Genomic DNA, 23,231 nt, shown 5'->3' on the forward strand with positions numbered 1-23,231 from the left:
AAGCTCTTCCATGTCTTTGGACTTGTAATTTGATGTCAGACTCTACAGTCCTATGGTTAGGTCTCAGAGTAAGTCTCCATTTGGGCTTTCTGTATTGTTTCTTCCTTAGGTGAGACAGACAGGCTATGGTAGAGAGGACCTGGGCATTTCCCTTCCCTGAGATCTATTAGAATTTGGTAAAATTCCAGTGTACTAAGCTGTTATAAAGTTTTTCTTGAAGGCAAGCCTTGTTAAGAACAGGATATTCTGGGCAGCTTTCAAAAAGCAACTCCTTCTCTGGCATCTCTTTGTGGAAGCTTGAGAAGACTCCTCATTGGGAGCACCTGGTGGAGCTCTTGGAGGTTGAATTCCAAGAACATGAGGACCCCAATGACTGGCCCTCCCAATTTAACCAACTGAGCCTCCAGCACCTTGCTCATTACAGTTTAGATTTTCCAACCATTGCTCTGGATTCTGTGGTGGTTTGGGGTACTGAGTTTCTGCTATGGTAAGTGGGATTCTTTCTATTTTCACAATTTTGCAGTAGTTGTGTGTGCTGTGATGTCAATTTTCCAATGAACTTAAGAAGAGTTATTGAATTCCAGTTTGATCAATGTTTTTCTTATCAGGTGGCGTTGAAAATAATGACTTCCTAGCTCCAAACTCCTTATATACAAAACCAGAGCAGTAAATCTAATCTTCATCCCTGTTTTTTCCCTATCTATCATCTCTCTTCTGTCCCCTCCTTCTGTATCATACAATGCCATTTCAACAATTCACTCCAGAATGAAACCCCAATTCTGAATCATTCTTCATCTTTGGCCTATCTCAGGACTACAGAGGAAGTTTGAGGAAAATTTCAACTTTCAAAGCTTAATATATCTGTTCCTCCTCATCCCTGTGTCCATCCATCATTTGGCACTTGATTTAAAAATCTTCTTTGTCCTTTGTGACCAAGGGAAACTATTGGTTTTCTTTGTCCCTCCTATTCAAGAAAAATTTCCCCATGTTAAATGTCTTTCAATGTCCACTTACATTCGTTTTTATTTAACTCAGTGGTACCTTGGTTCACAAACTTAATCCTTTCCATGATTCTGTTCCCAAACTGAACTGGACGAAAACCAAATCAAATTCAGTGGTTAGGTTCAATGTTGATCTTATGGGGAAATTTGATTTGGTTTTTGTCCAAATCAATTTGTGACAAGAATCATGGAAAAAATTAAGTTCATGAACCAAGGAACCACTGTATTTGGCAGTTTAATTTTTGTCTTGATTCTAGCAATACGTTTCTATCTGCTTTTCATGGATTCAGTCTTAATTATTCAAGTCCATTTCTTCAGTGTAACTAAACTGAGGATTCCAACAGGAAAATTGAATTGCAGATTTCCTCCCTCAAATCTCTTTGTTCTTAATCATACTCTGCATACAGTTCTTACTCAATATGAATTCAGTATGGTTTTCAAAGCTCCTCATGATTTGGTATTTTTCTAGCTCTTTAATCATGGCTCTCATCATTTAACCCTTTGGTCTAATGAAATTTATTGTCCAGAAACTCCAGTAATTAGAAGGGCCAATATTTTCTCATATCTTAGTAAGATTATATAAGAAGAACTCTTGTATATCTTAAGTAAGATTTTAGTTATTTCAATTCAAATGACCCTTCAAAATTTTGTCACTCTCTTGCCCCCCCGTAGAAGCTTGTCCTCCTTTATTAACATATAGTGCACTTAATATTATTTGCTTCCTATGCTATCTTTTTCCCAGGGGAGGGGAGGCTTTAATTTCTTATTTATCACTGTATCTTCAGTATCTATCATAGTGCCAGTCACATAAAATGCATACAATGAATATTTATAATGAACTACAAGAGAATGCCATATGAGATTACATAAAATATGACACCAGACTCTTTTATTTCTACATTCTTAACCTGCTTGCCCAAATTACATGCTTGTGCTCTTACTGTAAACTGGAAGCTATTAGGCTCAGTGGAGATTTTAAACAGCCAGCATGCAGGCTGAATGTTACCCACAATATCTGTTTTGGTACTCTTCATATTTGAGAGAAAATGGTGTCAACATTTAAGGAGAAAAAATATTAAAATCCTAATTCTCAATTTATCTTAAAACTTTGAAACACAAATACCAGCCAGGCTTTGTTATCAATTAGATGAGGACATCCATGGATTAATTTGTGTCATTATTTACAGACTTGGTATGTTTAGGCAAGTTTTTCAATATCTCTACTCCTTAATGTATTTTTTCCATGAAATGGACAAAATACATAGAATTATTGTGACTATTAAGTCAATTAATTAGATAATATATCCAAAGTGTATCCAATAGTATCTGGCGTACTATAGGGACTAGGTCAATACATTTTCAATTTAGTATCATTAAAACTGCATATGTGACTCCCACTAATTAGTTGATGAGTTGGTTCAAACAACTGCCACTTTAATATATTTTATATTTTATTCTTAATTGCATGGATTTGAGCCTATTCTTTCCCTTTTTTCATAAGGTTGGCAAAGGGTCTATCGATTTTATTTATTCTTTCAAAAAACCAACTCTTTGATTAATTGATTTTTTGTATCATTCTCTCAGTCTCCATTCCATTGATTTCTGCTTGGATCTTTATAATTTCCTTTTTTGTATGAGCTTTGGGCTTGTTATGGTCTTCTTTTTCTAGGAGCTTGAGATTCTGCATTAGGTTATTTATTTGAGTTCTATCTGTTTTCCTAACATGCACATTCACTGCCATGAATTTTCCATGGAGAACTGCTTTCATTGTGTCCCACAGATTCCTGTATGTTGTACTGGCATTATCATTCAATTGTAGAAACTGTCTAATTTCTTCTTTAAATTCCACTGTGTGACCCATTGTTTGTTCAGGAGGGTGTTATATAATTTCCATGTGTTTGTGGAGTTTTGCAGTTTCTTATCTCACTGATCTCCAATTTTCTTCCACTATGGTCTGATAATATACAGGGGGTAACTTCAATTCTTTTTTTACTTAGACATGTCCTATGAGCTAGAATGTGGTCTATTTTGGAGAATGACCCATGTGCAGCTGAAAAGAATGTGTATTCTGATTTTGTGGGGTGGAACACTCTGTAAACATCTATTAAGTCCATTTGTTCAGTAGCTTGGTTCAGTTCTAGAATTTCGTTTTTAATTTTTTGTCTAGATGATGTGTCTATTTGTGATAATGGGGTATTAAGTTCCCGCATTACAATTGTATTAGTGCTTATTTGGTTTTTCATGTCCATTAATATTTGTTTTGTATAGTTGGGGGCATTCATATTTGGTGCATATATATTTATGAAGGCCATCTGTTCCTCTTGGACTGTTCCCTTCACAAAGATGTAGTTACCATCTTTGTCTCTCTTAATTAGTATTAGTTTGAAATCTACTTTGTCTGCAATTAAGATTGCTACCCCTGCTTTTTTCTGGGTCCCTGTGGCATGGAGAACTGTTTTCCATTCTTTTACTTTCAGTTAGTGTATTTCTTTTTGAGTTAGGTGTGTTTCTTGTATACAGCATGCTGCTGGATTTTGCTTCTTAATCCATTCTGTCAGTCTATTTCTTTTGAATGGTGAATTGGGGCCATTAACATTGATAGTTATAATTGACAGATATTGACTCATCCTTGTCATGATATTTTACTATTGTTGGCTATTTTGTTTCTTATTTTTCACCCTTTCCCTTTAGTTTCTTACCCTGTCTGGTGGCTTCCCTCTGTTGGGCCTCATGGAGTTGTGACCTGAATAAAATTTGTGACCTGAATGAAAAAGGTGAAGTAACATCAGACCCAGCAAAAATCCAGAGGATCATTAATACCTACTTTGAGAACCTGTACTCTAATAAAATGTAAAACAAAGAAGAAATGGACAGATTCCTAAATACATATGAATTGCCAAAGTTAAATGACAAAGATATAGAAATTATAAACACCCCAAATACAATGAGTGAAATCGAAAATGTAATAAAAAATTTACCAACAAAGAAAAGCCCAGGTCCTGATAGCTTCACTGCTGAATTCTACAAGACATTTAGAGAAGAACTATCACTATTACTCTTTAAACTCATCAAGGAAATTGAAAGGGAAGCAAGGCTTACAAAATTATTCCTGGAAGCAACTATTACCTTGATTCCAAAACCAGGGAAAGACACAACCCAAAAAGAGAACTACAGGCCAATCTCCCTAATGAACATAGATGCAAAAATCCTGAACAAGATACTGGCAAAAACAATACAGAGGGTCATCAAGAAAGTCATATACCCTGACCAAGTTGGATCTATCCCAGGGATGTAAGGATGGTTCCACATTTGAAAATCAATAAATGTAATACACTATATTAACAGAGTCAAGGATAAAAACCATATGATCATCTCAATAGATGCAGAAAAGGCATTTGACAAAATCCAACACCCATTCATGATAAAAACACTACAGAAAATTGGAATAGAAAGTCTTTATCTCAACTTGATTAAGGCTATCTATGAAAAACCAACAGCCAGCGTCATATGAAATGGTCAAAAACTCAAAACTTTCATGCTAAAATCAGGAACAAGACAAGGATGCCCACTATCACCACTCCTGTTCAATATAGTTCTGGAAACATTAGGCATAGCAATTAGAATAGAGAAACAAATAAAAAGAATAAAGATAGGAAAGGAAGAATTTAAACTGTCATTATTTGCTGATGATATGATACTTTACATAGAAGACCCAAAATACTCTGCCAAAAGACTTCTAGACTTAATTGACAGATTCAGTACAGTAGCTGGATGTAAGGTCAACACTCAAAAAACAATAGCCTTTCTATACACAAATAATAGACTCACTCAGAGAGAAATTAGGGAAATAATTCCTTTTACAATAGCATCCAAAAAAATGAAATATCTAGGAATCAATCTAACAAAGGAAGCAAAAGACCTCTACACTGAAAACTATACCACTCTGAAAAAGGAGATCAAGGAGGATATAAGAAAATGGAAAGACATCCTTGTTCCTGGGTAGGAATAACCAATATAGTGAAAATGGCCATATTTCCAAAATTACTATATAGATTCAATGCAATGCCAATTGAAATTCCAACAAAATATTTCACAGAACTAGAGAAAACAATTCAAAAATTCATTTGGAAGCAGAAGAGAACTAGAATAGCAAAAGCAATTCTAGGCAACAGAGACATGGCTGGGGGTATTACAATCCCCACTTGAAAGTACACTACAAAGCTACTGTGATAAAAACAGCATGGTTCTTGAAAAGAAACAGACCCGAGGATCCGTGGAATAGATTAGAAGATGGAGAAACAACTACAGACATAGTCATCCACCTCATTTTTGACAGAGGAGCCAACGATCCTCACTGGAAGAAAGCCTATTTAATAAATGGTGTTGGAAAAACTGGTTTTCAACCTGCCAAAGATTAAAACTAGACCCATAGCTAACACCATGAGCTAAACTGAGATCAAAGTGGATTAAAGATCTAAATATTGACAGAAACACTAAATTTGCTGGGAGAAAATTTAGGTAGAACTCTTAAAGCCTTTGGCATAGGAAAAGACTTTATGAACAAATCCTCAGTAGCATGGGAACTAGCACAAAGAATCAAGAATTGGGATCTCATCTTATTAAAAAGTTTCTGCACTGAAAGAGAAACCACCAACAGAGCTAAGAGGCAACCTACAACGTGGGAAAAATTTTCAGCAACTGTACCTTAGACAAAGGACTACTACCTAGGATGTATAAAGAACTGAAAAAAATCAGATCCCCAAATTCAAAGACCCAATTCAAAAATGGGCATCTGAAATGAACAGACATTTCTCAGACAAAGAAGTAAAAGCAGCAAATAAATATATGAAAAAATGTTCAACATCACTGGTTATTCAAGAGATACAGATGAAAACAACACTGAGATTCCACCTTACCCCAGAAAGAATGGCTGCTGTCAATAAATCATCCAATAACAAATGCTGGTGCTGTTGTGCGAAGAAAGGAACCCTTCTCCATTTTTGGTGGGAGTGCAGACTGGTGCAACCACTGTGGAAATCAGTATGGATTTATCTCAAAGAACTAGGACTAGAGGTCCCATTTGACCCAGCTATTCCCCTTCTGGGTATCATCCCCAAAGAATTAAAAGAATCATACCGCAGCAATATATGTGCACCCATGTTTATAGCAGAACAGTTTGTAATAGTGAAAGCTTGGAAACACCCCAAGTGCCCAGGAACTGGAAACTGGATAAAGAAGATGTGAGGTTTGTTTTTTTTTTTTTAATAAAATGGAGTACTACTCAGCCATAAAGAACAAGAAACTAGAGACATTTATAGCTACACAGATGCATATTGAGGCCATCCTCTTAAGTGAAATAAATAGGACACACGTGTAAATACTGAATAGTTTCTCTAGTGTGAAAAACTGAAAGTATAATTAAGAATTAAAATGATTAAAATGAATAATTGATAATTTGAAATAGGAAGAAAAGGTCCAAAGGTGTAGGGTTGACAGGAGGGGAAGGGGAGATATCAGAGTTACAGGCTGGAATCTGGAAATAATCCATATGTAGATTGTGTTTAAAACTATAGGAAGAGATGTAGATAGAGACTAGGCTGGAGCTCATCAGTGGGTTGGGAAGGGAGAGTCACTGAGATCAAAGGAGAGAAGGGTGTGTTTTCAGAAGAAGCACATACAACTATGTACAGTACACAGTACTTGATAATGTGATAAATGACTGCTACTGTTTTATGTACTTATCATAACATGCTGTGCTTTTCATCCTCTAGAGCATAATCCTACTTATATAAAAGAGTTTACTGTAAAAGAGTGTGCTGCTACACCAGTGGTAGCCTCATGTATCTCGTGTTTAACTGCATATTTGGATAGTAGCAGGGGACCATCACAGATGATTGACGTACACCTCAGTTTGCACTTAGAAGTTGGCACTGTGTTGTACTTTGTGATACACATGGTTGAAATTGCCTAATAATATATTTCTCAGATTATATTTCCATCATGTGTCACATGACTGTATTGAAATTTAAATTTTAAAAATTTGACTACTAGCTAATTACAATTTTTTCCAGACCACTATTTGTTCAATATTAATTTTGAAAATCTTTCTCAAACAAAGCACATCCTTTGATGTCTTGTCAATGCTTGAGATGTTTTCTTAAATTATATGGAAAAATGTTTAAGTACTTTTCAGTTTTCCTTTGGTTGAGTTCTATTATATTTGAATATTATTATAGTTTTTCCCTTGCGTTGCTTTTCTTTGAATAATTTTATTTTTTGTACATGTATGTTTAATAAATGATAATAAAGTTATACATTTTATTAAAACATTATAAAAAGTCTTGTAATGAGATCTAAATACAAGATCAGAAAAAAATATACATTTTATATTTTAACAGGGGATCTTATTCCTTCCATTCTTAAGGAATGCTGCTTCTCTGCAGTAGTCCCCACTTTCCATCCTAAGAAACTCAGCATAATGCTCACATCCTTTCTCATTTATTGGTTCACCCTTCTCTGACTCCCAGTCCACTTACACTTCTCTTTTCCTCAAAGCACAAAGAAATTCCAAAGTGGATTTTGAGGATCCAGGTGTTGAGTGGCAAGAATTTCAAGGTGTGATCTAGCACCCTTGTGCAGTTTCTCCTAATCCTCTTTTCCCATAAGATTGATAGACTTCAAAAACCCTGACTTTAGTGCACACTGTCACACATCTCTTTCAGTTCTTTCTTCCTCCACACACAGATGAATAGATGTATAAATAGAGTAAGAACTTTCAGTTCAGGGCATGCCAGACATTTCTCCAGCTGACCTTTCCTCTTTCATTTTCTATTAATTATGAGCAGGAAAAAAAAATCTCCTTTCTTGTCATCTGTTTCACTGTTCAGAACAATGAAACTGAGTCAAGAAATAACTTGCATCAGTCTCTCATCACATTACTGTGCCCCTGTTGCGTGTGAGGGTAAAGTAGATGGGAGACCGCATACATATCATACAGGTATAGCTTGCAGAGACATTGTGAACAAATCATGACACTGCCTAGCAGGTGTCTATATTTAGCAAGTCTCAACAGTACTGGATTACAGGAATAAGTGGGAGAAAGGAAAATTCCCTTACCAACTTTAGAAAACGGCAGCTGCCCTTCTTATAGAGGTAAATTAAATGCCCAGGGAGAAAATGTATATTTCTCATAGAAACTTTGTCACAGAACTTTCCAATTCAGATTCTTAGAAGACCTTTATCACCTGGCTTGTTGCTTCACTCTCTATCCTGTTTCCAATTCATTTTGGCCTGAGTCTATAGGCTAATAAAGCAGCAAGCCACCACTGTGTGAGATTTATAGCCCTAGGATTAATTATGCTGGATAAGAGGAGAGCCCACAAATTGATCACTCATCTTGTTTGTATATTAGTTTGCCTTGCTTTGCTGTCTGGATTTCTCTCATGTAATCTTTCCTTTCAACTTTCTTCTGAACCACATCTAAAGGAGTGGTCTAGATGTATTAAACCACCACTTTAACACTAACGCACTGGGGACCAAGCCTCCCACACATAAACCTTTGAGGAAAAAACTATATCCAAATCACAGCACTAAAACTTCTAGGGTTTGGGTTTAACAAAAATGGTAGACTTTTGTGTCTACATACTCTTAAGTGAAATAAATAGGACACATATCTGTAAATACTGAATAGTTTCTCTGGTGTGAAAAGCTAAAAGTGTAAATAAGGATCAAAATGTATAATTGATAATGTGAAACAGGAAGAAAATGTCTAAAGGAATAGGGGAAATGGGAGGAATAAGAGAAAGGAAAGAAGGGAAAAGAAAAAAAATGAGAAAAGAAAACAATGGAAACAAATTATTTGTAAATAGGGAAGGGTGGAGGGGGTGAAAGGAGGGCAGGGGAATGGGGAAAAAATAAGAACCAAGATACATCATGTAAAGGTACAAGAATCCAATGATGAATGGAACTGTATTGTATACCTAAAATGTACCAATAAATAAACTTAATTTAAAAAAGAATGAAGGTTAACCGAGGCCTGGGAATTAATAGCAATAAGCCAATAGGATGCCAGGATTTGGGAATGGACATATAGCAAATAGGGTATTTATTATTGAAACTCTGATTTCATAAACTTGAAAACATTTATAAAAATACTACAGTCTTTGCTGCCCAGAGCAGCACTGATCAGACTCAAAGCTCAGCTTCTCCTCAAAGTCTCATTTTTCTACCTTTTCTGTAATTCACTGTGTACTACTATGGCTCACAGGAGACTAGGACTTACTGCAAAGGTTCTGTGGGAGACCAAAGGGCAGTTTCTTATCGACCACATTTGCACCTACTACAGTCTGCTGGAGAAGGACTACTTTGGCATTCGCTATGTGGAGCCGGAGAAGCAGAGGCACTGGCTTGAACCAAACAAGTCCATCTCCAAGCAAATGAAATGATTATGACCAGACCTACTACACTTGAATGGCCTATGGACTGAAATAAGATTAACAGTTTTAAATGCTTGAAAAAATATCAAGAAAATTTTATGGCATGAAAATGATATGAAATTAAAATTTCAGTATTTTTTGGAACCCAGCCATACCCATGTACTTTACATATTGCCCCTGGGGAGGTCCCGAGTCCCGTGGAAGATGCCGAATCACACCACTGCAGACAAGCAGCCACCTGGTTTCACAGTACAAAGATGCAGAGGACACCAGACACCAGATCATGGTACTGAGTCCTGCTGCTGCCGGCCCAGAGGTAGGGGCTTCTGAGCAGCCGTCCCACTGTTCCTGGCCCAGAGGAAGGGGCTTCCCGGCCACTATCCCTCCTGCTCCTCCCATCCCAGAGGAAAGGGCTTTGGGCCACCTTCTGTCCTGCTGCTCCTGGCTCAGAGGAAGGGGCTTCCTGGCCACCATCCTTCCCAGTGCTCTCAGACCACAGGAAAGGGCTTTTGGGCCACCATCCCTACCGCTGCTCCCGGCCCCTGTCCCACCTCTCCCAGCTCAGAGAAGGTGAGCAGCACAGGCCCTAAAAGCACCCCCTTCCCCCCCAGGTCAAAATGAGAAGACACATAAACAAGTCTCAGCTACAGCAACCCCAAAGGGAAATGAGATGGAACACTCTGATACTCAACCACCTGGACCCACTGAACTGGCAACAAAGGGGGATTTGGAAAAAAAATGAAATCAGAAATAATTTCTCAGATAACAGGAGAAATTGTGCTCCTAGTGCAAGACATGATTAATAAATCTAGAGAGGAGCTCAGGAACATGATGGAATCCCAACATAGGAAACAAATGGAATCCATAAAACAGATGCAAATAGATTTCTAGGACATGAAAAAACCATTGAAAGTATACACAGCACAATGAGCCAATGTGAGGACAGAATTTCAGATATAGAAGATAAGATTGCAATTAGTGACCAGGAAAAGAAAAATTGCTTCAAAATTATAAGGGAACATGAGAAATCAATCCAGCAGCTGCTAGATGATGCAAAGAAGAATAACATAAGACTGATTGGGCTCAATGAAGAAACAGGAGAGAGTGCAGATGACATAAAAATCTCTTCACAGAAATAATGGCAGAAAACTTCCCAAGGAGGGGAAAAGAGCTTGACATACAGATAAGTGAGACATATAGGACTCCATATAGCCTTGATCAAAAAAAATCTACACATAGGCATATAATTGTTAAGATTCCAGAAACTCAACAGAAGAACAAAGTTCTCCAAGCAGTCAGAGAAAAGAAACAAATCACATACAAAGGAAAGCCCATCAGAATCACAGCAGACTTCTCAACACAAACCATCAAGGCAAGAAGAGCGTGGAGAGACATATTCCAACCCCTAAAAGAAAACAGCCTCCAACCCAGATTGATGTACCCTGCAAAACTATCTTTCAAAATGGATGGAGAAATAAGATACTTTCATGACAAAGAGCACCTTAGGAACTTTGTGAATACCAAACCAGCACTCCAGAGAATTTTAAACAATATCCTACGAACAGCCATTGAGGATCACAACCCCAGGAAGCAAAGCACAATGAACCCATCTGGCATGACAAGAAATTAAGTGCAAAGGGGGAGAACCCAACAAAAAGAAAAAGTCATGGCAATGACAAGTGAATACATTTCAGTTATAACCATCAATGTTAATGGCCTCAATTCACTGATCAAAAGAAATAGACTGGCAGAATGGGTCAAGAAGCAAAATCCAACAATATGCTGCATACAAGAAACATACTTAATTCAAAAGGAAATTCATAGACCGAAAGATAAAGGGTGGAAATCAATACTCCATGCATCAGGAACCCAAAAAAAAGCAGGAGTAGCCATCCTCTTTGCAGATCAAGTAGATTTCAAACCAACACTGATTAAGAGAGATGAAGAAGGACACTACATCCTTGTAAAGGGAACAATCCAAGAGGAAGAGATGACAATCATAAATATCTATGCACCAAACACTAGTGCACCCAACTATATAAAACAAATACTAACAGACAAGAAAAGTCATATATGCACTAATACAATTGTAGTGGGGAATCTCAACACCCCACTGTCACAAATAGATAGGTCAACTAGACTAAAAATAAGTAATGAAATACTAGAACTCAATCAAACTCTTGAACAAATGAACTTAACAGATGTTTCCAGAGTCTTCCACCCCACAAAATCAGAATACACATTCTTCTCAGCTGCACATGGGTCATTCTCCAAAATAGACCACATACTCACACATAGAACATGTTTAAGTAAGTGCAAAGGAATTGAAGTTATCCCCTGTATATTATCAGACCATAGTGTGATGAAACTAGAGATCCATAGCAAAAGAAACTCAAAAAATTTCATAAACACATGGAAATTGAACAACACACTTCTGAATAACCAATGGGTCACAGAGGAAATTAAAGAAGAAATCAGTTCCTTCAATTAAATGACAATGACAATAAAACATATCGGAATCTGTGGGACACAATGAAAGCAGTCTTACGAGGGAAATTCACAGCAGTGAATAGGCACATTAGGAAAACAGAATGAGCCCAATTAAACAACCTGATGCTGCACCTCAAGCTTCTAGAAAAAGAAGAACAGGACAACCCCAGAGCTCATACAAGGGAGGAAATTATAAAGATCAGAGGATAAATCAATGCCATGGAGACTAAGAGAATGATACAAAAAATCAATGAAGCCAAGAGTTGGTTCTTCAAAAGAATCAACAAAATTGACAAACCCTTAGCCAACCTCATCAGAAAAAGGAAAGAAAAGGCCCAAATCCATGCAATTAGAAATGAAAAGGGTGAAATTACAACAGACCCAGCAGAAATCCAGAGGATCATCAATACCTACTTCCAGAACCTATATGCCAATAAGATGGACAACATAGAAGAAATGGACAGATTCCTAGATACATATGAATTACAAAAGTTGAATGAAGAAGACCTAAAAGTTCTGAACAACCCAATATCAACCAATGAAATTGAAAATGTAATTAAAAACTTATCAACTAAGAAAAGCCCAGGCCCTGATGGCTTCACTGCTGAATTCTACAAGACATTTAGAGAAGAACTGCTGTCACTACTGTTGAAACTCTTCAATGAAATTGAAAGGGAAGCAATACTCCCAAATTCATTCCTGGAAGCAAGCATCACCTTGATCCCCAAAGCAGAGAAAGACCCAACTGAAAAACAGAACTATATGCTAAACTCAGTAATGAACATAGATGCAAAAATCCTTAATAAGATAATGGCAAACAGAATGCAGAAGATCATCAAGAAGATCATACACCCTGATCAAGTGGGATTCATCCCAGGGATGCAGGAATGGTTCAATATACACAAATCAATCAATGTAATACACTATATCAATAGAGCCAAGGACAAAAGCCATATGATTATCTCCATAGATGCAGAAAAAGCATTTGACAAAATCCAACATGCATTTATGATCGAAACCCTACAAAAAATTGGAATAGATGGTCTCTACCTCAAACTGATAGAAGCCATCTATGAAAAACCAACAGCCAATATCATACTAAATGGTCACAGCCTGAAATCCTTCACACTAAAATCAAGAACAAGACAAGGATGTCCACTATCACCACTCTTGTTCAATATAGTTCTGGAAACATTAGCCACGGCAATTAGACAAGAGAAAGAAATAAAAGGGATAAAGATAGGTAATGAAGAAGTCAAATTGTCATTCTTTGCAGATGACATGATACTCTATATAGAAGACCCCAAGAACTCCACCAAAAGTCTTCTAGACTTAATAACCAAATTCAGTCAAGTAGCTGGTTACAAGGTCAACACACAAAAATCAATAGCTTTCCTCTACACCAATGACAGACTCACTGAGAGAGAAATAGGGCAAATAATTCCTTTCACAATAGCGTCCCCAAAACTGAAATACCTAGGAATCATCACCCTAACGAAAGAAATTAAAGACCTCTTCTCTGAAAACTATGGAACTCTGAAAAGAGAGATTAAAGATGATATCAGAAAATGGACAGACATCCCCTGCTCCTGGGTAGGAAGGATTAATATAGTGAAAATGGCCATACTTCCAAAACTGCTATATAGATTTAATGCAGTTCCAATTGAGATCCCAGCAGCATACTTCATGGACCTTGAGAAAACAATCCAAAAATTCATTTGGAACAAGAAGAGACCCAGAATAGCAAAAGCAATTCTAGGTAACAGAGACATGGCAGGGGGTATCACAATCCCCAACCTGCAACTCTACTACAAACCTACTGTGATTAAAAACAGCATGGTACTGTCAAAGAAACAGACCTGAGGACCAGAGGAACACATTAGAAGATGCAGAAACAATGCCAGATACACTCAGCCATCTCATCTTCGATAAAGGAGCCAAACACCCTCGCTGGAGGAAAGATAGCCTCTTTAATAAATGGTACTGAAAAAATTGGGTTTCAACTTGCCAAAGATTAAAACTAGACCTATATCTCTCACCATGCACTAAACTAAAATCACAATGGATTAAAGATCTAAATATTGAATTAGAAACTCTGAACCAGTTGGAACAGAGGTTAGGTAGAACCCTTGAAGACATCGGTGTAGGAAAAGATTTTATGAACAAAACCTCAGTTGCCTGTGAACTAGCACAAACAATCAACAAGTGGGATCTCTTCTCATTAAAAGGCTTCTGCATAGCAAGAGAAACCACCAGCAGTGTGAAGAGACAACCCACAATGTGGGAAAAAATCTTCACCTGCTCTTCCTCAGACAAAGGTCTACTATCTCAAATCTATAAAGAACTTAAAAAGATCGGACCTCCCAAATTTAAAGACCCAATCTGAAAATGGGCATCTGAAATGAACAGACATTTCTCACACAAAGAAGTAGAAATAGCAAATAAATACATGAAAAAATGTTCAACATCACTGGTCATTCGAGAGATGGAAATGAAAACAACACTGAGATTCCACTTCACTCCAGAAAGAATGGCTGCTATCATGAAATCAACCAATAACCAATGCTGGCGGTGCTGTGGGGAAAGAGGAACCCTGCTCCACTGTTGGTGGGAGTGTAGACTGGTGCAAGCACTGTGGAAATCAGTATGGAGATACCTCAAAGAATTAGGACTGGAAGTCCCATTTGACCCTGCTATTCCACTGCTGGGGATCTTCCCCAAAGAATTAAAAGAATCATACCACAGTGATATATGTGCACCCATGTTCATAGCAGCACAGTTTGTGATAGCTAAAACTTGGAAACAGCCCAAATGCCCATCAACTGGAGACCGGATAAAGAAAATGTGGGGTTTTTTTTATAAAATGGAGTACTACTCAGCCATAAAAAATGAGAAATTAGAGACATTTATAGCTAAGTGGATGCACATTGAGGTGATACTCTTAAGTGAAATAAATAGGACACACATGTATAAATACTGAATAGTTTCTCTCCTGTGAGAAACTGAAAGTGTAAGTAAGGACTAAATGTATAATAGGTAATGTGAAATAGGAAGAAAAGGGGCAAAGGGGAAGGAAGTGGGAGGGCTAGGGGAAAGGATAAAGGGAATGGGATTAATATGAGAAAATGGAAAAATAGGAACAAAATCTTTGTAAATAGGAAGGAATCGAGGGTTGAAGGGAGGGCTGGGCAAGGGTGAAAAATAAGAACCAAGAGAGATTATGTAAAGGTGCAAATTTCCAATGATGAATGTCATTATATAGTATACCTAAAATGTACCATTGATTAGAATGAATAATCGATAATGTAAAATAGGAAGAAAAGGTCCAAAGGGGTAGGGGTAGTGGGAGGGGCAAGGGAAAGGAAAGAAGGGAAAGGAAAAATGCTGAGAAATGGAGAAAATGGAAAGAAAGTCTTTGTAAATAGGGAAGGGTGGAGGGGGTGAAGGGAGGGCTAGGAATGGGGAAAAGATAAGAACCAAGATGCATTATGTAAAGGTACAATTCCCAATGAGAAATGTAATTGTGTTGTATACCTACAATGTACCAATAAAAGAATTTAATAAAAAAAATACTACAAGAGAAAGAGGGGATCTTGGATTATGTGAGAGAGGTACAAGTCATTAACTTATCTGTTTGAAGATCACATGACATTGTGGATTTTTAAAACTTGCTTGTATTCATTGACATCTTGGTCAAATAAAACTAAAACTAAATATTTTTGCCACATTCTCTAGTTTGATTCTGCTGGATAAATATTTATTTATATAAAAATAAGAGAAAATATCACCTTTGCTTGGGAATCTCTAACAGTTCAGTAATTAAAAACATAATATTGACTTTTGTTGGTTGGGACTTGTGCTGCTCTCTGCTTACATGAATGATGACTCACTGAACTATGGACAAATAAACAGGTGAGAAACTGGGAAGTTTGATCATTTAACATTGGAGGCATTCAAAGATAGACCTGTTTTAGAGGATAATGACTCATGACTCAGCTGCTGAATATATGATCCAGCTTGCTTCTAGAAGAAAGAATAATTATCAAAGAAAGATTGGGGGGCTCCTACTGGATACCTCATGGATACAAGAAAGGGTTAATTTTGTATCATATTTTTGGGGGAGGGTGTGTTAAAGGAGAAAATGGGTAATTCAGAATAGGAGTTCATAGTAGAAGATTTACTCATGTAATATTTGGGCTGCCAATGTAAACTAGTATAGAATATGGTAAGAGACTTTAAGTAGATTCATAATTAGGGGCATAAAATTATGATTTTCACTGCATGGCATTGAAGTTAATTATTGTTCCGACTCTTTTAAGAGACTTCTGAGGTCTTCAGTTAAACTCTTCAGCTCACTAGTCAAAGAAAGATGCAGCATGTTAAAAGACATTGTATGCAGTGACATGGGAATAGAGGTAGGTTTCCCTAAAACTCCAATAGTATCTGCATGAGAAGAAAACATCTCTATCCCCGGGTGATTGATTGCAGGAGTTTTTCTAAACTGCGTTAGGTTAAGGGTCTAAAATATGTGGGGGAAATAGATCAGGTAGAAAGGATTGCCCTTAGTCTGTATGCTGCCTAAATTTTTCACTTCCCAAGAGAAGGAGAAGTTTTTAATTTGACCTACAGGAGTCTCTAGTAAATTGACTATGTATGCATCCTAGCACAGGTGAGGACAGGTGTGGCTATCCCTTTCCTTCTGTCTCATTTTCTATACTTGTTGGTACAGTTGATAAGCTTCTCTTCCCTGCTATGTGCACATAAGAATGCTCTTCATTCCACTGGATTTCTGAGCCACATGTTAAGTCAAAGATGATAACACTTAGCCACTTGTTTTGGAGGAAAGAAGCCTGGGTCAGATTTTAGGCATAATCTACACGTTCTAACCCAGATTTCCCAGAATTTTATATAAAGTCATTGGTAGCTTAATAAGATACCTGGTACGACCTTATTTTTTTCAATTTGGTTACTCTTCCCTATATGCCTAGCTTTTCTAGGAGTTTATTTCAGCAAGGCTAACTGGGAGAGTAGTAGTATTCAGTCCTGATTAAATGCCATCACAACACCAGATAACCCACAGAATGCTTATGTTCTTCATACACCTATATTCTAAGGATCTAGACTCTGGTTTACCTATTCTTTACCATGGTGTTTTTTCAAAAGTTCCCCAAGAAATATCTGTGGAAATAATCTTCTGGTAGGGACAGTGAACAGACACCCTAAGTTGAAAATGCAAAACAAAGCAACACATCTCTGAACCAGAGGATTGTTAAAAGTTCCTGAAAGCAAAAAGTCCTTCAACAAAAATCATGGTCATTAGGCATCTACAAGATACATTCAATTTGTTTAAATAGATTATGTTTTAAATTGCTTAGTTTTGAGTAAAATTGATTCTGCAAAAGAGGTAAGGATTCAAGCTCGGTAATCAGGCAGCTATAGATATAATCAAAATTCCCTATTTACTTGCTGAGTCATAAGGGGAAAGTTAGTGAAACTGTTTCAGTCCTCATTTTCTTCATCTATAGAAAAAATTCTGCCTCCATGATTTAAGGTGAGTACAAATGTATTGTAAGTGATTTAACAATATATGGCAATATGTATTATAATTAACACATGCATTGATAAATGTTATAAACTCTCCTTCCTCATTTATGTATAGCATTTATATATTTATTTATTCTAACTTCTGCATACCTTCAGGTGTTTGCCTTTGGTTTCAAAAGTAGGGAGGCTCTAGTTTGAGAAGCATGAATGTAGTGTTGAAGGCCTTTTCTGGGAGGTTTATGCTGTCTTCCCAGGCCCTCCTTCACATGCAAGGACACAGTGAATTACTTTACATCTGGTTCAAAGAATGAAACAGAAAAACAGTTTCCCATGTTGCCCTACACTAGGGAAATGGATTCACAATTTGCTTTTGATTTAAATAATACTTCCTTGCTCTGGGATGTCCATTTTTGTTTCTCCTTTTAAAATTCCTCCAGATTTATCCAGGCCTTTCAGCTCTTTCTTATGTTCAGGACACAGTAATGGATTCTAATACAGCAGTAACAGCTGGAGAATTTCAGATTTTTCTTTGGGAGATCCCATTGGTCAGTGAAACTGAAAATAAAGACATTTTAGGCTTTTCCCTAAGGTGCTTCTCTACCATCCTTATAACTAGTTTGTTTGCCCACAATGTTTGAGCAGAGGTCTGTTAACACAGCGATTGCAAAACATCTGGGGGAAATATTTAGATATAAGAGGTTGCAGGAGTAGCTTTTATTGTCATTAATGAAACTAGCTCACAATTTGGCACCATATCCTATGCCTTCTGAGTGCTGTATGCAGTAATGCCTGATTGCTGCAGATATGCCTTGTCCCAGGATTCACTGCCAATTAAAATAATAAATAAGCAATGTAAGCTAGGGAGATTAGATACCAGGATAGTTGTCCTTCCCAGCCAGATAAATGAGAGGCTGGCTGAGACAATGAAGAGGAGAATTAGAGAGGTATATATTTTCCTCTCCCATGGTACCGTTTTCATTGTTATTTTATTTACACTACAATGGGTAAAAGGAAGATTTAGTTAGAATACAGTAATAACAACCAGCTTAGGTGTTCCCATCCTTACAGGCAGCAGACAGTTTCCTCCTTGTACTTCCAAGTTCCCATCCCTCCTTCTGTGGGAAGGGAGGCATGCAACTACTTCATTGTGAGGTAGAAGAGAACGTAAGTTTTATCCTATGGGAGCAACCCAGAAACACTACATCAATTCAATACATAAATGAAGAAATATAACTACAGGGAAATTCCATCTTGAGTTGAAAACAATAGAAGTGAATTTTGCTATTTAAAAATAATGTTAAGAGTAATGATAACTATAGGCTTATTGTGTACCATTAAATATTCTAGGAAATGACTTGTAAAATGTTAATGTCTTATATTAGTTATCTGTCGTAAGTGCAATTATTTTCATGACGATTAGAGAATTTAAATTACCTAAGATCACAAAAGATTCAGTGACTATTATCTATAAGTAAGTTCAAAACATGTATAATATGAGATATTCATTTAATGATCCTTAATGTATCAGATTTTGATGAGCAGCTGTGTAGTGCTTTGTGAAGAAAATAATCCGGGGCCTTCGTTCATTTCATAGTGTTACCAATTGATGAACGTCTGCTTTTACTGCCCAAATTAATTGCACTACTCAGGAAACTTGGAATAGAGACTAGTTTGAATTTAAACTAAATGCAGATAATTTTTATCATGCTGTACTCATTTATTTATGCACACACTCCCCCTCTCCACGCACACACATGCACACACACAAACATGCATACGTGCTCACGCAAACTTGTGTTGCTAAACTAGGGTCTAGAATATGTAACTCTGTATTTCTGTGTATATATTTCCACCTACATTTTTATGCCTTATTATAAACACAAATGAGACATGTTAAACCAATTAAAAAGAGAAAGGAAGAAAAATGAGAGGGTTGCAGTACTTCTTCTGGGACTTGTACTTGCTAGCAGAATTACAGTGCTATGTATCATCTCACATCCGTATTCACTTTGAAGGTAGGAATGAAGTTTCAGAAAGTTTACATAATTGTAGAACATCGCTTAGTACATAGTAGGACTAGTATGGGAATCTACTTTTGCCAAGTACTTATTCTGCCAAGGGCTTAGACTGTTTTTCTACAACATAAGGTTGAACATGGAACACTTTTCAGCACTAATCTTGCACATTGTTAACTTCTAACTCTCTTTATAAATTAGCGGACAATGCTCAGCATGCCTAACTTGGAGAAGAATTTCGAAAGGAAAACAAATTAAGCTGACTGGGTTCCTCTGCTGGTAGGTGCCCAGTGTGCAGTGGCTGAGAACAGCAATCTCCTTGGTAGTGTAAGTGGCCTGTTGCTTGTATGGGCTGCTCCAAGGGACCTTGGAGACACTGATTCCAGGTGGATGTTCATTGTCTGACCTCCTGCCATTCCTAATCCAGGCTCCAGACAGGCATGCGAGGCGCCTTCGGGAAGCCCCAGGGCACAGTGGCAAGGGTTCACATTGGACAGGTCACCATGTCCATCCTCACCAAGCTGCAGAACAAGGAACATGTGATCGAGGCCTTAGGCAGGGCCAAGTTCAAGTTCCCTGGCCGCCAGAAGATTCACATCTCCAAGAAGTGGGGCTTCATCAAGTTCAATGCAGATGAATTTGAAGACATGGTGGCTGAGAAGCGCCTCATCCCTGATGGCTGTGGGGTGAAATACACCCCGAATGGAGGCCCGCTGGACAAGTGGTGGGCCTTGCACTCCAGAAGGCTTCCACTGTGCTGCCCCTCCCCTCTAACAAGTTCATCAATAAATCTTATCTCTGCCCCCTCAAAAAAAAGAAAGAAAGGAAAATAAAATATTCAGGTTAGGGTGGATGATGGATTTGTTTAGGTACTATTGAGTTTTAGGCAACTGCATCCCAAAGGATAGTAAAGTTTCTTTAGAAGCCAAGACTACAAGCTCATAATTTGGGATTAAATTTGTGGCAGAGATGGGGATTTTCGACATGGACTAAAAAGATGTCAGTTAAGCCTTGGGAATCAGTGAGGTCCCTGAAGGAGAAAATATAGGCTGTGTGAGTATTAAAGAATACCCTTAGGGGATGAGAAGAGAAAGAAATCTGAAAAGAAGATTTTGAGAAGGATTATTTTGGAAGGAGAGGAAGCCAGATATAAGGCCATTAGAACACAAGAGATGAAAGTGCTTCAGAAAAGAAGCCTCTGTATATTAAAGTGAGCTAAAAAGAAAATACAGTTGGGTATGATGGAGACTGAGGTAGGAGAATTACAAGTATGAGTGAAGCCTGGGACACCATAGTAAGTTCAAAGCCAGGTTGGATGACAAAGGGAGATCCTATCTCAAAAAGAGAAGAAAAAAATTATACCTGTTGTATAGATCAACAAATTGTTCCATCACTATGCTATTTTGATGTTTGGGGTTATATCAGAGTTACTAATGGACATTTTATTTAAAAGAATTTTTTATTTATGCACATCAGTAGAGAACATTCAAGAATACACTTCTAAGGAATGCTGAACACAAATGGATTATGTTTGATATTATGAAAGGAGAATATTTTGCACTCTCTTATTCTGATTTATTTCATTTAATGTTTTATAATCACCTCTTATATTACATGTTTGTTCTCTGTCACCACACAGTGGAGTACAAGCTCATGAAAGCAAGCAGTTTATTTTAGTACTACATTGTCTTCAATTTCTGGAACTGGATTTGGTTGTTATTATAAATAAAGTTTTACCATAATACTGCCATGCCTGTTCGTATCACCTATGGCTGCTTTAGCAAAGTTGAATCAATATCACAAAGATCACATGGCCCACAAGCTAAAATATTTACCATATTGCCCTTTAGAACACAAAACTTTTACAACTACTGGTCTAGAATAATATTTGTAGTTGGTGAGTGCTCAATTACTATAATTGACAAATAAATGAGAACATTTATGATTAAAGGGATGTTTGGAATTATTTAACATGCATTGGCAAGTTCATTTAACTTTTCTGAGCTTTATATTTCTGTTTCTAATATATCTTTATGTACAAAAGTAAGAATTGGATCAGGTCTTTATATTTAGTAAATGATAACATTTTTTAAAATACTATCCTTTCATTCTCATCCCTTGGAATGCTCTGGCTGTGAAGGTGATTTCATGCCCCATTGCCTGGCTCCTTGTGTGCTCAGTATTCCCTCCAACCATTCTACTTGGAGTCACCTTGCTCCATAACATGACGACAACAGAATGATATTGATTTACCCAAATAAGACACCTTTTTTTCCCAAGACCAGAAGTTATGTGACTTATACTGCTCAATACTGACAAAAAAAGAGGAGCTAAAGAAATTCACAGAGCCCCAATTACCAAGACATCCTATTCCTTTAAAGTCATTATATCATTATTACCTTAATTTAATGATAGCAAAAGAAACTGGATAATAAACAAAGACATACTGTATATACAAAAACACTAGGAATATTTTTTTCAAGACACAGACAATCATCATTCTAATCATTCCAGAAGAATTTTTCATTATTTATGGCTTTCTGTGCAATTAAATATGTCATTGAACACAGTGTCTAGAACATTTAGCCTCTTCTTCTTCTTCTATTTTTTTTTTTGTATTTTAGTTAAGGCCCTTTCTTTCTTTCTTTTTCTTTCTTTCTTTCTTTCCTTCCTTCCTTCCTTCCTTCCTTCCTTCCTTCCTTCCTTCCTTTTTTCTTTCTTTCTTTTTTGGTTTCTGTTGGAAGCAACTCTACATACTTTTTGGGGAAAATCATTTCACAATTAAATTATGATTGGCCTAGTTTTGCTGCCTACAGGCCAGCTATGGGATGTTGAGACCTAACTCCATTTTCACCTCAGGTCACAGCTAAAACCTCAATGGTCTGGTGATGCTGTGATGCTCCAAGGCAGGATTACACCAGCTGAAGACATCCTGGGGAGGAACAAAATCTTCATTTGAATAAATTCCTCATTGTTTGGGAATTAATTATCATTGACCTCTGGGTCATCTATTACTCCTGATGTACCAAACAAAAGTGTGGCAAGCTCAGGATCTTTTGTCTTTGCTCCCCAGAGCAGCATTGTTCAGGCCCAAAGCTTAGCTTCTTCTATAAGTTTTGTTTCTGTCTTCATTAATTAATACATCTTGTGCTGTCCTGGCTCACAGGAGACTAGGACTCACTGCAGGAGTTCTAATAATGTCCCCTTTTCTTGTTCCTTACAGGTTTCATCTTGTTTATGGCTGTTGGGTATCAAATAAGGGAGTTTATTTTTAGTTACTTAATTTTTTTAAAAAATGCTAGTATTGAAAGCTATTATAAGCTTTAGTTCTCTTTTCAATTAAATTTTGAAAAGAGATTTGAACATTAAAATTGAAGCCTAGGAATTGACAGGTACTAAGTAAAAAGAAGGAAAATAAGAAAAAAATTCAGTTTTCATAAATATTTTGGAAAATTAGAGAACAGTGTAAGAATAAGATTGAAAAATAAAGAGGTTAAAAACATGTATCCGGCTCATTATATTTTAGGCTGCAAATGTCCATATTGTCTGATGAAATCTCAAATAACATATAATTCACAATACTTATCTTCCTTGGATAACAAGTCCTTCCAAAATTATTTTAACAAATATGCAATGATCTTCTGCATTTTGCACTAAAAGTTAAGCAACACAAAAGTGGCTGAAAAGATCATAATGCCACCTTGAATAAAGCTCATTATAATATGTTTCTTAGATAATAATATTTT

The 23,231-nt window shown here is 36.9% G+C and overlaps 2 protein-coding genes and 1 non-coding gene across 19 annotated transcripts in view; 2 read left to right on the forward strand and 1 right to left on the reverse strand.

Moving 5' to 3' along the window:
* Tenm4 (teneurin transmembrane protein 4) overlaps nucleotides 1-23,231 on the reverse strand; it is a 2,854,999-nt gene that overhangs the window by 2,224,045 nt on the left and 607,723 nt on the right. The window lies entirely within an intron of this gene.
* On the forward strand, nucleotides 19,730-19,864 carry LOC147828077 (small nucleolar RNA SNORA70). The gene has a single exon (XR_015451519.1). It is a non-coding gene; the product is annotated as a small nucleolar RNA SNORA70 (small nucleolar RNA).
* Nucleotides 19,909-20,318, forward strand: LOC147828078 (large ribosomal subunit protein uL16-like). Its single transcript, XM_087211408.1, has one exon. The coding sequence runs from the start codon at nucleotides 19,926-19,928 to the stop codon at nucleotides 20,316-20,318; it is 393 nt and encodes a 130-aa protein (XP_087067534.1). The 5' UTR covers nucleotides 19,909-19,925.

Source organism: Heterocephalus glaber, unplaced genomic scaffold (assembly GCF_053883595.1).
Source record: "Heterocephalus glaber isolate CG9 unplaced genomic scaffold, H.glaber_assembly_v1.0 deba00001428, whole genome shotgun sequence".
NCBI lineage: Eukaryota > Metazoa > Chordata > Mammalia > Rodentia > Bathyergidae > Heterocephalus > Heterocephalus glaber.